Source organism: Aulostomus chinensis, chromosome 2 (genome assembly GCF_037954235.1).
Source record: "Aulostomus chinensis isolate RoL2024-O1b breed Wild chromosome 2, RoL_Achi_v1.0, whole genome shotgun sequence".
In the NCBI taxonomy this organism is placed as follows: Eukaryota; Metazoa; Chordata; class Actinopteri; order Syngnathiformes; family Aulostomidae; genus Aulostomus; species Aulostomus chinensis.
Window position 1 is genome coordinate 35,021,373 of NC_141321.1, and position 16,264 is coordinate 35,037,636.

The 16,264-nt window shown below is 49.9% G+C and overlaps 1 protein-coding gene across 1 annotated transcript in view; it reads left to right on the plus strand.

The window, feature by feature from the left end:
* Nucleotides 1-11,973, plus strand: part of chsy1 (chondroitin sulfate synthase 1) — a 48,452-nt gene extending 36,479 nt beyond the window's left edge. The window contains exon 3 of the mRNA XM_086191178.1: nucleotides 8,474-11,973. Within this exon, the coding sequence (XP_086047304.1) occupies nucleotides 8,474-10,066 (1,593 nt within the window). The 3' untranslated portion in view covers nucleotides 10,067-11,973. The remainder of the gene's footprint in view (nucleotides 1-8,473) is intronic.
* Nucleotides 11,974-16,264: the final 4,291 nt, after the last annotated feature.

A 16,264-nucleotide genomic window follows, 5' to 3' on the forward strand; every position in this document is an offset into this window, starting at 1 on the left:
GATCCAGGATCAGTGGGGACGGAGAGAGAGCAGGAGAGCAGGACAGAGACAAAGACAGAGAATGGAGGAAGACAGAGAGACAGAAGGAAAGAGAGGGACAGAGATAAAGAGGGAGAGAAAGGAGGAGAGACTGATGGACAGAGACAAAGACAGAATGAAGGAAGACAGAGAGACAGAAGGAAAGAGAGGGACAGAGATAAAGAGGGAGAGAAAGGAGGAGAGACTGATGGACAGAGACAAAGACAGAATGAAGGAAGACAGAGAGACAAAAGGAAAGAGAGGGACAGAGATAAAGAGGGAGAGAAAGGAGGAGAGACTGATGGACAGAGACAAAGACAGAATGAAGGAAGACAGAGAGACAGAAGGAAAGAGAGGGACAGAGACAAAGAGAGAGAGAAAGGAGGAGAGACTGATGGACAGACGGGGACGTGAGCAGGTGGAGCTACGGGTGGCAGCTGGAGCCTCTTCAGGTCTGGAGCCTCCTCCAGCAGCACCAGGATCTGGGATGAGGGGAGAAGAAGAGGAGTTAGTAACACGTCTGAGGACAGGAGGAGGAGAGAGAAGCCCAGTGCATCATGGGAGATCCCAGCAGTCTGAGCCAAGAGCAGCAGATCTAAGGGCCAGCCTAAGCAGTCCTGACTATAAGCCTGATCAACAAGGAGGTCTTAAGTCTGCTCTTAAACCTAGAGTGGGGGTCTGGGTCCTGGACTGAAACAGGGAGACGGTTCCACAGGAGGGGAGCCTGATAGCTGAAGGCTCTGGCTCCATTCTACTGTTAGAACTCTAGGAACCAGCAGGAACCCTGCATCCTGGGAGTGAAGGGTTCTAGCTGGATCATAGGGGACCAGGAGCTCTGTCAGGGATGAAGGAGCCTGACTGTTGAGGACTTTGATGGTAGAAGAAGAATTTTAAATTCTGTTCTGGATCTGACAGGGAGCCATGCAGAGAAGCCATAAACGCCCCTCTCTCTGTTTCACAATGCATTTGTAAAGATATCTCTTGTTTCAACAACATTTCCAACAGGCCACAGGATCTTGGTCGTGTTGTGTCACTAATGAGAGTCTGGCGTGGTTCATCTGCGTTGTATCCACATCAGCCAGGATTCAAACAGGGTCTGTTCTGTCCTTGTTGTGATATGAACAGAGATAGATGTGGAGGGTGATGATAGGGAGGAGGTCTGGAGGGTCCGGCTGATCAGGAGCGGCGGGGTCGTTCTGCTTCTGTTACATCTCCTGCTGACAAACAAGAACAAAGATCCTTCCACCACTTCGCTGCAAGCTGCTAGAAGAACTCACTGCTCCTCCCTTGACCTTTGCCCCACCCTTGATGGACTGAAGCCATTCTCATCCATTTTTGTCCATCATCCATCCATCCCTCCATGTTCTCCCTCTCCTCCTGTTCAGGGTGGTGGGGGTGGAGCCTATCCCAGCAGCCTTCCCCCTGGACAGGTCACCAGTCCATGGCAGGGCCAACACATAGAGACAGACAACCATTGGCTCTCCCAGCCACGCCTACGGTCAATTTAGAGTCTGGATTAACCTGGTCCCTCTTGATGTCTTTGGACTGTGGAGGAAGCTGGAGTACCAGAGAGAACCCCGCAGGAACAGGGAGAACATGGAGACTCACACAGAAAGACCCCGTGCTGCAGCCGGGGCTCCACCCACAACCTTCTTGCTGGGGGCCACAGGGAGGACCACTGCTCCACCCACAACCTTCTTGATGGGGGGCCACAGGGAGGACCACTGCTCCACCCACAACCTTCTTGATGGGGGGCCACAGGGAGGACCACTGCTCCACCCACAACCTTCTTGCTGGGGGCCACAGTGAGGACCACTGCTCCACCCACAACCTTCTTGCTGGGGGCCACAGTGAGGACCACTGCTCCACCCACAACCTTCTTGCTGGGGGCCACAGTGAGGACCACTACTCCACCCACAACCTTCTTGCTGGGGGCCACAGGGAGGACCACTGCTCCACCCACAACCTTCTTGCTGGGGGCCACAGTGAGGACCACTGCTCCACCCACAACCTTCTTGCTGGGGGCCACAGGGAGGACCACTGCTCCACCGGGCCGCCCCATTTTTGTCCTGCAATAATTTAAATATGACAATATTTTATATATTAAGTACACATTCCAGTTGTGTCCCTGAGGCGGTTCCCCTGACAAGTCACATGATCAGCAGGAAGTGGCATCATTGAAATCTCCTGATGGCTAAATGCTTGGTCTCTCTCTCTCTCTCTCTCTCTCTCTCCTTTTTCTGTTTTGGATCATTTTGTCATCATGAATCCATCATGAATCCATCATGAATCCATCATGAATCCATTATGAATCCATTATGAATCCATTATGGCTGAGATGATCAACCTTGATGAACCTGATGTTCGTTTTCCTCAAAATTCTACAATGTTTTGAATGTGGTGTTGAAGGTGCTGAGGGTTCTGCTGCTGATGTCATGCAGCTCCACCTCCCACAGCTCCTGACACGACTCTGACTGATGGACACGGCGGACTGAACATGTTGAGGATTGTGAAGCAGAAGCAGACGCCCGTAACCGCGGTGAGGTCAGGAGACTGAGCGCTGCGTCATCTCCACGGAAGTGAAGCAAGTTCTGCTTCTGCTTTTCTGTCTGTTAAATCATTGCGGTTGCTGTCGTCACTCAGGAACCTCACTGGTGTGCGAGTCCAGTGCTCCCTCTTCAGCAGGAAGTTCCTCCTGAGAACACCCTCCCTCTCCACAGAGCTCCAGCAGCAAGATTGCTTGCTAGATCCCCAGTTTTAGTTCTGATGCCTGATCTTCTCCACCCAGGTCTTTACTTTCCACAGCAGGTTGTAGTTTATTGGAATAAATGAAGGTTGGTGAATTAATTCTGTTGGAAACATCAGGTCCATTCTTCAGTCCGTCTGCTCTCAGGATGTCGGTTCTTCTGATTTGTCCTCCTCAAAGAGTCTTTTGTCTTTCCTGGGAAAAGATCTGATTGTACTAAATCAGCACTGTAGAACTCGTGTTCCTGGATCCTTCTGGATCCACTCCATGCTTCCTCCTGGAGGTGGGATCTGATCCAGCGTCTCTTTTGACCCCCTGAAAATATCAGCAGGTCTCACTGATCATTGTTCTTTTTTGGAGTTGTCTGATAACTTGGTTGTAGTTCCGTTCCCAGCAGTTCTCTGGCTGACTCCCAAAAACCCCATCAAGAACTCAGCAAAAAACGAGTTCACCTGCAAAACCACCTGAAAATTAGAAAAGAGGATCTTTGTGAAGAGCAAGAAAACTAAAAATGGGGAGGATTTTAGATTTAATGTTGTCTCATTTTGCTGAGAAGCCAAAGTTTTTTATTGTCTCCGAACATTCATCTCTCTCACACACACACACACACACACACACACACACACACACACACACACACACACCAGTCTAGCATGGACCTTCTCCCCATCACTACCACAAAGAAAATAAAAAAAAGAGAGAGCAAGAGCATGAAAAGAACCCAGAGAAGGAACCCACCCTGAGAACCCTGCCTGTGCTGCTCGTGACCGAGTCCTCACTGCTGTGGACATCGTGTCTCTCTCTCTCTGTCTCTCTCTCACTGTCTCTCTCTCTCCGTCCACTTTTGTCTCTGCTGACTCCAACGGTGATTTTGTTTTCGTGACCTTGTTTCCCTCCTTGGTAACTCAGCTGTCTAACGTGTCTCCCGTCTCTCCCTGGGAGCCTGAGAGAAGACATCTGGACAGAGGAACCAGCCGGAGGGCAAACAAAGGGCCTTTTCTGCTCTCTGTCCCCCAGTCCTGTCCAACCCTCGGTGGACACACCAGCCCCCGCGCCTGCTCACATTCCAGCTTTATTAGAGCTCCCAGCAGGCATCAGACAGCGGCTCACATCCTCCCAGAGACAACAGGTCTTATCAAGGGGATCGTCTGCTTTATTGTGATGCAACACTGAAGCTGTCTGGGGGGGGCAGACGACAGCAGTGTCGTCCAACTAACCTGAGGATATTTTACTACTGGATGAGTGTGTGTGTGTGTGTGTGTGTGCTGGGGCTCATCAGACACCTACCTGGACACGGGAGCGTAGTGGAGTGCAGCACCACGCAGACATCTGATAATCTGGTTCTCAACATGAACACTGTCGCCTCCCTGCTGCTGCTGCTGCCTGAACACCGATGCGTTCAGGGACCCTCCACAATATTACATCATGTCAAATGAAGGCTGGTGATCCAGATTCTCCTGGTTTTGAGCAGAGGGGAACTTGTCGGTGCTTGATTCGTATCCTGGTGGGCGTTTCCCAGAAGAACAACGCGGCCCTGTCACTCACACAGACCGCCGCTGTGTCCTGGAAGATCAACATCTGTCAGCGTGTTTGTTGCTTAATTTGGTCAATTTCCAACTGAGAAAACGTAAATGTTTTTTTAACTGGAAAGTCTCTTGAGCAGTGGGTCTCAATGAGAGGTTCAGGGACCCCTAGGGGTCCTTGACGGTCTTCCAGGGGGTTCTCAGCAAATGAGGAAGAACAAGTTCCTTAATACTTGAATGTTTGTGAAAGCACATAAACACCCTGGTCCTCAGGAACAAACACACTGGAGGCTGAGTGCAACACTTTATTTGCATCTTTTGATGCCTCACTCATGTTTTGCTCATGTCGCTTCTGGGACTTTTTTGGAATAAAACGGCTAGAAAATAGAATTTTGTTCAGTGCAAGAATATTTGTGATCATGAACCCTTTGAGGGTTCCATCACCTCTGCTGGACCTCGAGTTTAAGTGCAACTCAACATTGTATCTGGAGGTAGCAGCTGTGTGTGTGTGTGTGTGTGTGTGTGTGTGTGTGTGTGTGTGTGTGTGTGTGTGTGTGTGTGTGTGTGTGTGTGTGTGTGTGTGTGTGTGAGTGAGAGAGAGAGAGAGAGAGAGAGTTTGTTTAAGGTGGGGCGGTTCGGGGTGAATTGTAACACTGATGATGTCATCATGGGGTCATTGCTGTCACCTCAGGTTTGAGTCCTTCCTGTCACCCTCCGGCAGCCTGCTGGGTCCTGTGGTGGATGTTTCCTGGGGGAGGAGCCTCAGTGTGGAGGGACCGCCTTCTCTATTAACGAGCCAGCACCACAATGGTGTCTCCAATTAGATTTACACGGCCCACTAAGAGGCGATGCTCGCCATTGTCTGGTAAATTAAAGCTCCCCGGCGTGCTGCCTCGCTGGTACATGTGCCACCATCACACACACACACACACACACACACACACCCATGCCAATGGAACACTCACAGGCTGCCTGATATTCAGTTCCTTTAAACATTAAAGTTCTTGTTGCTCATCAGTCAGGTCAGGTCAGGTCAGGTCAGGTCAGGTCAGGTCAAGGGTCATCCTGGAAGTACAAGGACGTGATTCTATAGCTTTAACATCCTGCTGGCTCTTCAAGGCTGATGTGTCACATGACTGGACATATTACCTGACAGCAGCTTGGGTCACTGCGGCGCCCTCCTAGTGGGACATCTTCCTTGCCCTTTTCCTCAGAATCTAAAGATCTGCTGCACCGCCATCGAGCTTCACGTTGACATTGACAAGATGGCGGTCGAGGACTTTTCTAATCCAGTAACTATGACGACACCTGTTATTCCTGCCTGCACTCCTCCTCTGTAATTCAGGTTTGTTTGTTTCCACCTCATAGTGACAGTGGCGGAGGATCATGGGCATTGTAGTCTTGGAATCTCATGAATAAAAGATGGAGCAATTCAGCCTGATGGTCAGCACCCTAAGGTCGGTGGCTAAGTTATCCTGGAGGCTCCTGAACCAACTCAACATCCCAGTAACAGAGTTTCTCTCTGGCGGTTCCCAGGGTTCCTCACCGAACGTTCCCAGGGTTCCCCGGCCAGCATCAGGTCCTCTGGTTTTCTTCTGGAGAGTATCAGAGTGTTTTTTCAGGCAGATAAAGCGATCACTGGTCCTCTCGTGGTGCTGGTAGTTGTGTGTGTGTGTGTGTGTTTGTGTGCCTGGTTTGTGTTACCTATTGGAGCGGGATCAGAAGGTGATGGACACCTCAGCAACTCTGATCATTGCTAACTGCAACTCTCCAGTGTGTGTGTGAATAACAGAGCTGGTTTTTGTTTTTCTCACCTCGTTCATGAGAGAACTGAAGCTCAGATCTGAGGCTGTCGAGACCGAGATCGGTGACGTCGTTTAATCCGGGGAGATTATTAAACGCCATTTCTCTCTTGGGGATCGTTGCTCATCCATCTGATAGCTGAGAGGCAGCTGGTGATGGAGGCAGGAGCTGCAGCATCATGTGCTTCTGCTGATCTGTGCAGTTGTGTATCATTTCTGTAGCTACAGAAACACACATCGTGCACTCTGATGATGTCACTGAGTGGCAGCACATCCCCAGGCCGGTCAGGAGTGGAGAACAGTGTTCTAGAGTGCTACTAGAACATGTAGCTTCAGCCTTGCCATCTAAGAGTCTCTGTTGAACTCTAATTCTCTGTGAGTTCTGGTGGTGTTCAGGTTCTCAGCTGGCGGATCTGTGGCATCCGTCCTGCTTGGAACACGTGTCGGCTCGCCGCAGGAGCTGCTGACTTACCTTCATCCCACAGTTGTTCCAGAACCTTCCGGTTGATTAGACGGCTGTGCTGATGGAGGTTAATGACTGTGAAGAAATCGCTCTAACGAGTCATGTGTTACTATGGCGCCCACAAAAGTGCAGGTCAAATAATTAGGAGGGATGCTAATGACGATGAAGCTGCAGGAGAGAGACATAAACATCCTGACCAATCAGCTGCTGACCACCGGTGTCACCTGCTGGGGCTGGTCCAGTGGCAGGGGAGGGGGGGGGGGGGGGGGGGAGGCCAATTTGATGAAAGAACTCCATCAACACTTGCGGCAACAGTGCTGATTAAACTCCTCCTTTCGAAGGAACACTCGGCTTGCAGCAGCATGTTATCAGCTGTGAAGGCTGACCTTTGACCTCAGCAGGAGCAGCTAACAAGGTGACTGTGTCTCACTTGGCTGGCAACCCTCATCCAGGTGTAGAGGAATGCCAGTTCAAAGATGGACACGCTAAGTTTTTCCAAGCAGTTCTTGAGTTCAATCTGTCCCCAGAGAAAAGGCCAGTTCTATCTGTCGTCAGGAACCAGGCCAGTTCTGTCTGTCCTCAGGAACCAGGCCGGTTCTATCTGTCCCCAGGGAAAAGGCCAGTTCTATCTGTTGTCAGGAACCAGGCCAGTTCTATCTGTCCCCAGGGACCAGGCCAGTTCTGTCTGTCCTCAGGAACCAGGCCAGTTCTATCTGTCCTCAGGAACCAGGCCAGTTCTATCTGTCCCCAGGGACCAGGCCAGTTCTGTCTGTCCTCAGGAACCAGGCCGGTTCTATCTGTCCCCAGGGACCAGGCCGGTTCTATCTGTCCCCAGGGACCAGGTTTATCCTCTCAGTTTCGCCTCTCTGGGGGCTCTAACTGGACCAAGACTCCTTCTGGGCCTTGTCAGGATGGCCGAGGTCCTGCCAGCAGCTCTGAAGCAGCCGCGGGCCTCCTGAGGTTTGAGCACCAGAGGGTTTGTAAAGCTTCAGCTGGTCGGCAGTAAATCGTCCCCCAGCTGTTACGCAACACATTCTTCTCAGCTCTTAATTCGGGCTCAGCAGGACGGAGCAGAATGATTCCAGCAGTTCAGCTGGTGATCCAAAGCTGCATGAGCCACATTTTCAGACGGTTCTACCTTCATTTATAACCTCGGTGCTGGACTGGAACCTCCTTTCAGTCAGACATGTTCTAGTGATGACTGTAACGCTGCAGGTTCCACATTGAAACATTTGCACTTAATTCTCAGGTCTAATGCTTGAAGCACCAGCTTGAACGTCATCCTGACGTCTGATCCTCTCACATCCATCAGGGACCAGAGTCCCTTACTGCTGTCATTGATGAAAAGTTCGTCTTTATCAACTATCCATCATCTTACTGTTCTTTTTATTGTGTCTGTTAATATGACTTTGCTGTAAACCAGAGTTCAGCCAGTGATTCTCCAGTTAAAGTGAAGTTCCGACTGATTTTGGACTTAAAACTGTTACTTTAACCCAAATGATCAACAACAACCAAATCTGTCTGATTTGGAAGCGAAGGTCTGGGACCACAAACGAAACTGTTTGGTTTGCCGAGGGGAATTTTGGAACTTGCAACTTAAAAAGAGAAAGATGAATTTTCCTCACAAATCTCTCTATTATTGCAGTTTATAAATTATTGTTCTCAAACCTGTTTTGATTGCACAATCAAGGTAATGAACCCTCATATTTTCAGGCTGTGTGGTTCAGCAGCAGGACTCAAACAAAACGCCACCCGTCTGTGACGGTGCTGCCTGTTGGATCATCAGGAACACCAAGTACAGCAGCAGTCCAAACTGAACTCATGAGTCGTCCGTCATGCGCCTTGTCACTTAGCTGTTGGTTCAGGAACAATTTTGCATCTGAACTCGTAGAATTCAACATCTTTTTCTGTTTCTCCACAGATGCAGCAGCTCTTCTACGAGAACTATGAACCAAACAAGAAAGGCTACATCCGAGATCTCCACAACAGCAAGATCCACCGAGCCATCACACTGCACCCCAACAAGAACCCGCCCTACCAGTACCGCCTCCACAGCTACATGCTCAGTCGCAAGATCGCAGACCTGCGCCACCGGACCATTCAGCTCCACCGCGAGATCGTCCAGATGGGCCGCTACGGAGCGGCCGAACCCAGCCGAGAGGACCTCCAGCTGGGCATGCCGCCCTCTTTCATGCGCTTTCACCCGCGACAGAGAGAGGAGGTCCTGGAATGGGAGTTCCTCACAGGGAAGTATTTGTTCTCAGCGTCAGATGGACAGCCGCCCCGCCGCGGGATGGATTCCTCCCAGAAGCAGGCTCTGGATGACATCATCATGCAAGTGATGGAGATGATCAACGCCAACGCCAAGACACGGGGGCGGGTTATAGACTTCAAAGAGATCCAGTATGGCTATCGGAGGGTTAATCCCTTGTACGGGGCAGAATATGTTCTGGATCTGTTGCTGCTCTACAAGAAGCACAAAGGAAAGACCATGACGGTTCCGGTGAGGAGGCATGCATACCTGCAGCAGACCTTCAGCCAGATCCAGTTCAGAGAGGAGGAGGAGATGGACGCCCAGGCCCTGGCCAGCCGCATCAACCAGGAGTCCGACTCCCTCTCCTTCCTGTCCAATTCCCTCAAGATGCTGGTGCCATTCAAGCTGGCCACGTCTGGCCAGGAGCAGCGGGAAGCCAAAGACAAGAGGGTCAACATTTTGGTTCCTCTGTCGGGGCGTTATGACATCTTCGTGCGCTTCATGGCCAACTTTGAGAAGGTCTGTCTGATCCCCAACCAGAACGTGAAGCTTCTGATCCTGCTCTTCAGCACCGACAACAACACGGAGCGGGTGAAGCAGGTGGAGCTGATGAGGGAGTACTACATGAAGTACCCGCGGGCCGAGATGGAGATCAAGCCCGTTGCCGGATCCTTCTCCAGGGCGCTTGCTTTGGAGGTGGGCTCATCCCATTTCAGCAACGACTCGCTGCTCTTCTACTGTGATGTGGACCTGCTCTTTAACAGCGACTTCCTCAAGCGGTGTCGGGACAACACAGCGCTGGGCCAGAAAACCTACTTCCCCATCATCTTCAGCCAGTATGACCCCAAGGTGGTGTACGCTGGGAAGGTCCCCAGCAACAACCACTATGTCTTCACCTCCAAGACCGGCCTGTGGCGGAACTATGGCTTTGGCATCGTTTGTGTCTACAAAGGGGACTTGGTCCAAGCTGGAGGCTTTGATACCTCCATACAGGGGTGGGGACTGGAGGACGTGGACCTCTTTAATAAATTTGTCCAGTCAGGGATCCTGTTGTTCCGCAGCACAGACACAGGGATCGTGCACGTCCATCACCCGGTCATATGTGATCCCAACCTGGAGGCCAAGCAGTACAAGATGTGCCTGGGCTCCAAGGCCTCGTCGCACGGCTCCACCCAGCAGCTGGCCGAGCTCTGGCTGGACAAGAACGACAGCAGTTTACGAAGACTGGCAAGCAATAATGGCTCGGTCAGGACAGCGTGAGGCGTGGCGGGCTGCCGGCACTCCAACAGAACACGCTCCCTCCTCCTAGTGGTGTTTTCACTACCTAATTTATTTTTTACTGAGATGAAAGACTTCACATGGATATATTTTGAGAATATGTCTTTCTTTTATAAGAAAAATGGAGAGGCGCCAATGTAGAGACTGGACATGTTTGGATGAACACTGGCAGGATTCTGGAGTCGATTCCTCCTTGAGTGATGGCAGCAGGGCCGGAGGGCCGGAGGGCCGGAGGGCGGGGTTACCAGTGTGGACCTCAGCGAAGTTCACACCTCGATAAGCTCCAGTGTTCTTCAGGAAACAGACTGATGTCACGGACGCTCTGACCAGCAGTGCTTGAAATAGAACGCAACCTTTGATTGTGAATGTTTACAAAAAAACAAACAAAAAACTGATCCTTCACAACTTTTCATCAATGACGAATCACAGCAGCGACTGCTGCGGGGGGGCGGGCTGTTTTTTTCTTTTCTGGCTCAGTTTTATTAATACGATGTAACACTGTTCCTGTCTTTCCAGGAGGTTTATTCTTAATATTTTGTCCTTTATTATTAATTTCTGTGAAGCCAACTGCTGGATTTGATCTCTGCAATTCATCTGTTGCTGTTTAATTTATTGAATCTGCAGACGTCATTTTCTTTCTGATTGTTGCCGTGTTTATTGGACGATTGTAGAACCTCGTCACTCGTGGGAGAGACTTTGATTTTTTTCCTGTTGATTTTCCCATCTTCTTTTTCCTAAACTCGTTATCACCAAAGAGTTTTGCACAGTTTGCTTTAGGTGTGTGTGTGTGTGTGTGTGTGTGTTTTACTGTATTTATGGGGTGAAATCCAGGAGCTTACTATACTTGTGAGGTCCGTAATGTCATAGCTGGTGTGGTGTTCTGGTGTGGTTGGGACCTCTCGAGCTATGAGGTCCGGGCTGCTTCTGTTCTGAACTGGTTTTGACTCAAACACATTTTTCTCATCAACATATTCGGTCAATGTTTCACCGGTGAGATCAGAAAATGAAGTATTGGGTTTGGTTGATAACAAATTGTAAAGTTTGGATGAGCTGCAAAATGTAATTGTAGTTTACATTCAAGTTAGCAGATTGCTAACAGGAGGTAGCCTGCTCTGTCGCCATGGACACCAACACCACCGTGTCCTATTCAGAGAGATTTACCAGGTGGCGATGTCCAGCGGAACTTTTTGAGATCCGGGCCATCATGGTGGCGGTCTACACTCGCTCGCCATCAGGAACATTCAGAATAACGCTGGATAGACTCGGACCTTCAGAATCAGGCTAGAGGTGAAGGGATGACAGGTCCCCGTGAATGTAGGGGTGTGTGTGTGTGTGTGTGTGTGTGTGTGTGTGTGTGTGTGTGTGTGTGTGTGTGTGTGTGTTTGGTGTTTTGCAGGCACAAACATTAAAATGGCTGTATATGTAACGGCGGCACCGTCTCTCCTGGGCCTTTCTGACAGGTTCTCTGGGAACCAGTGCGGATGGTTCTGGGAACCGTTCTCTGGTTGGCCGGCTCGAGTCACTCATCACTGTCTCTTTTTATAAAACGTTGGTGTTAAATGAAAAGTGTTGTGGCTGGTCCCAGTCTAAAGAGGCGCGGCTCCGTGGTGTGGAGCTGGCCCGGTCCAGAGAGTTAGGAGGACCGATGTCCTCGCCGTGGACCTGAATCACTGTCCCGTCCTGCCGGCGTTGCCTTGAGGCAGGTACTGTAGCACTCCACAGACGAATGCTCCTTTTCCAGCATTACAACATGAAGATGTAACATGATGAACAACTGCCGTCATCAGTGTTTTTTATTTTATTGACTTTTTGTAATTGTTCTTTCAGCTCTGTCCAACTGGGGAAGGTTTTGTATTTAAAACTAAATAAAATGGGGGAAAGTTATCAAACCTGCTGCTGTGTGTTCATTCTCTCGAGATATCACACACACACACACACATTCTGCAATGATTCATGTAATCATAACATCACCAACAGCCCCTGCAGGGCCAAGAACGCCCAGGTTGCCCCTGGTTATGCTGTAGGGCTTCCTGTCACATCTGTTTCAGTCAAAGAGACAAAGAATCTCTTAAGGATAGAAAACTCTCTGACCTTTGACCCCAGCAGAATAAAGCCATAAACGGCCCTCAAACTCCACTCTCCTCAGTCTTCTCGATGCCTTGAACTCAGGTAAACACTTGACCAACTTGACTTTAACTTGTTTTTTCAGTAACATGGACTTGAAAGTGAATTAAAGTAACAGGATTTCCTTTGTGTAAATACATGATAAATTATTTTAGAAAATGACATCAGTGAGGTGGTCATGTGACCCCAGATGTTGGTTTATAAAACCAGGAAGTACCAACTGAGCAATCAATGAACCCCTCTGACGATGCTGGAAGCCTGGATGCTACGTTAGCAGTGCTAAGCTAACGGTAGCCTATGAAGGAGCTACACCAGGGTCACATGACTTCAAGGTCACCACCACTAAGCTTCAGGCTTCTTGTGTTCCTCCTGATGACCTTTAATGACCTCCATGACCTCTGTAGGCTCCTCTAGACTCTTGTTAGCAACCCAGGTTTTTAAGACTCCACCAGTCTAGTGTTTACTGGTGGATCTGATGTAGAACTGAACCTCCAACATCCACCGGTCTGGTGTTTACTGGTGGATCTGATGTAGAACTGAACCTCCACCATCCACCGGTCTGGTGTTTACTGGTGGATCTGATGTAAAACTGAACCTCCAACACCCACCGGTCTGGTGTTTACTGGTAGATCTGATGTAGAACTGAACCTCCACCATCCACCGGTCTGGTGTTTACTGGTGGATCTGATGTAGAACTGAACCTCTACCATCCACCAGTCTGGTGTTACTGGTGGATCTGATGTAGAACTGAACCAGTCTGGTGGTACTGGTGGATCTGATGTAGAACTGAACCAGTCTGGTGTTTACTGGTGGATCTGATGTAGAACTGAACCTCTACCATCCACCGGTCTGGTGTTACTGGTGGATCTGATGTAGAACTGAACCTCCACCATCCACCGGTCTGGTGTTACTGGTGGATCTGATGTAGAACTGAACCTCCACCATCCACCGGTCTGGTGTTTACTGGTGGATCTGATGTAAAACTGAACCTCCAACACCCACCGGTCTGGTGTTTACTGGTAGATCTGATGTAGAACTGAACCTCCACCATCCACCGGTCTGGTGTTTACTGGTGGATCTGATGTAGAACTGAACCTCTACCATCCACCAGTCTGGTGTTACTGGTGGATCTGATGTAGAACTGAACCAGTCTGGTGGTACTGGTGGATCTGATGTAGAACTGAACCAGTCTGGTGTTTACTGGTGGATCTGATGTAGAACTGAACCAGTCTGGTGTTTACTGGTGGATCTGATGTAGAACTGAACCTCTACCATCCACCGGTCTGGTGTTTACTGGTAGATCTGATGTAGAACTGAACCTCCAACATCCACCAGTCTGGTGTTTACTGGTGGATCTGATGTAGACCTGAACCTCCACCATCCACCGGTCTGGCGTTTACTGGTGGATCTGATGTAGAACTGAACCTCCACCATCCACCGGTCTGGTGTTTACTGGTGGATCTGATGTAGAACTGAACCTCCAGCATCCACCGGTCTGGTGTTTGCTGGTGGATCTGATGTAGAACTGAACCTGCTGATATCTCCAGGTACTGGGAACCTCACTCCTGATGACGGGTCACTGACCTGGAAGGAACCAAACCTGCTTCTTTACAGGTGTTATGCTTCATTCCTGTATTTCTCTGTATTTACTTACAATTTTTTTTTCAAGAGCTCTAGGGTCATGTGACCCAGAAACTCTGGAGCAGATTTAAGGACTGATGGCTCCTCCAGAGCTCCTCATCAGTCAGCGAAGGGACTCACACTTCTCACACGCTGACGCTGCTCGGCAGCACGTGTTCTTTCATGAAGGAACTCAAAGACGGTGGTCACATCTGCGAGAAAGAGTCAAAACACACCCAGATCCCATCAGGAAGACCAGAACTGCGTCGGGGGCCAACTGAGCTAAAAACAATTCTGGTCTTCCTGATGGGATCTGGGTGTGTTTTGACTCTTTCTGAGTCTTTCCTTTCCTTCCTGATCTTGAACTGATCTGTGTCCCGTCCTCCTGGGTCCAGCAGGGTAGACCCGATGGTTGTGGGTGTGTAATGGCTCCGGCAGCGGCTCCTCTCATTTGGGAGCCACATGGGCACCAAGTGGTCGGGGGAGCCAGGCAGCGCACATTGATTTGCCTGAAAATCCAGCAGGAGGGGCAGGACCGGTTCTGGCAGCATCTGGAAGACCAGGCCACATGCAAGTGGTTATTCTAGTAGGGGAGACCAGGGAGGGTTGGAACGCCGTCTGTTACTCTCAGAATCTGTTTGAGCTCACTTATTTGCCTCCTCCAGTTATACCGCAGAATCCATAAAGATGTCATATGACCTGCTGGAACTGTGAAAGGAGTCAAAAGCTGGGCGCCACACCCCTGTCAAATACGTCAGGCTGTCCCATGATTCGGACGCACGTTTGGATTTTTGTGGAATCAACAAATGTACAAAAACCACAATTCTGCTCCCCTGGGCTGGTTTTTGGTGAGTGAAAGTGCAAACCCGTCCAGAGACATCTCTCTCATACACCCTGACGCAGAGAATCCTTGCCTCATGTGACTGATGGGCCGTTTCCGCCACCATCGTTTTACTGTTTTTTCCCAGACTTTGTCTTTGTCTCCAGAGAAGCAGCAACACTGGCAGGCACCAGAGAGCTGGGACGAGGTCCCGCCTCCACCTCTCACTGCTGGATGGCCAAACAAGCCAACGTCAGCTCCTGCCGGACAGGGGAGGGAAACACCTCTGGGGACGAGGGACAGTAAGAAACTTTCCCTAAAAGTTGGCATCTTCATTAAACTTTAACTTTTCTAGAGGAGGTTCCTGAACCCCCCACAAACAAGGCTTGCTTCACCCCCCCTCACATTTCATCATCTCCTTGTGGTTCTTCCAGAACAAAAAACAACTCACAACTGACTTTTAAATCACAGTAATGGAGAACAGAGCTGATGTTTCCTCACCAGACTAATGAAGAACAGCGTTACTGTGTTTATATTTGACTCTTTTAACTTCACTAGAACGTTCTCTGGGTTCTGCTGTGCAACGAGACGAGTGTTTGTTGTGTGTTCAGTTTAACGTGAAACTTCCTCACCGGTACATTTAACCACGACGACTCATCACATCAACATCAGACAGATCCATCCAACATCCATCCCTCCATGTTCTCCCTCTTCTCCTGTTCAGGGTGGTGGGGGTGGAGCCTATCCCAGCAGCCTTCCCCCTGGACAGGTCACCAGTCCATGGCAGGGCCAACACATAGAGACAGACAACCATTGGCTCTCCCAGCCACGCCTACGGTCAATTTAGAGTCTGGATTAACCTGGTCCCTCTTGATGTCTTTGGACTGTGGAGGAAGCTGGAGTACCAGAGAGAACCCAGCAGGAACAGGGAGAACATGGAGACTCACCCAGAAAGACCCCGTGCTGCAGCCGGGGCTCCACCCACAACCTTCTTGATGGGGGGCCACAGGGAGGACCACTGCTCCACCCACAACCTTCTTGATGGGGGCCACAGGGAGGACCACTGCTCCACCCACAACCTTCTTGATGGGGGGCCACAGGGAGGACCACTGCTCCACCGGGCCGCCCCTCAGATTGACTCATATTCATGTAAAATATTATAAAGATATTTTCAGGGGGTCAGAGTTCACCGCCGCCCACGTTTGTGTTCCCGCTCTGACTCAAGAACCCTTGGTCTAAATTGGAACCTCATTGTTTTTGTCACTGTTATCAAATTTCCACAGCAGCCATATTGGATTATTAACCTTGGATATGCATCACATACTTTGATGGTGTTAGTGTGCTATAGCATTTCATTGTTGTGGTATTATGTAGTATTTTTTGTACCCATGATCCTTTAGTATTTACAGTATTTCTGATCCAGCTTGACTCCTCTGTCTCTGCAAACGTTCACATTTGCACGCTCTGACCTCCAGGTCTCCACTCCCGCCTAAATCATTCAAGGAGAACCTCAAGGTTCTCCACTAGGACCCCGTCCGTTTACTGAAATGTGAAATGTAGTTTCACCCTTGAGGCCTGGTGGATCTGTGGAACGATCTCCTTCCTCGCAGAGGGAA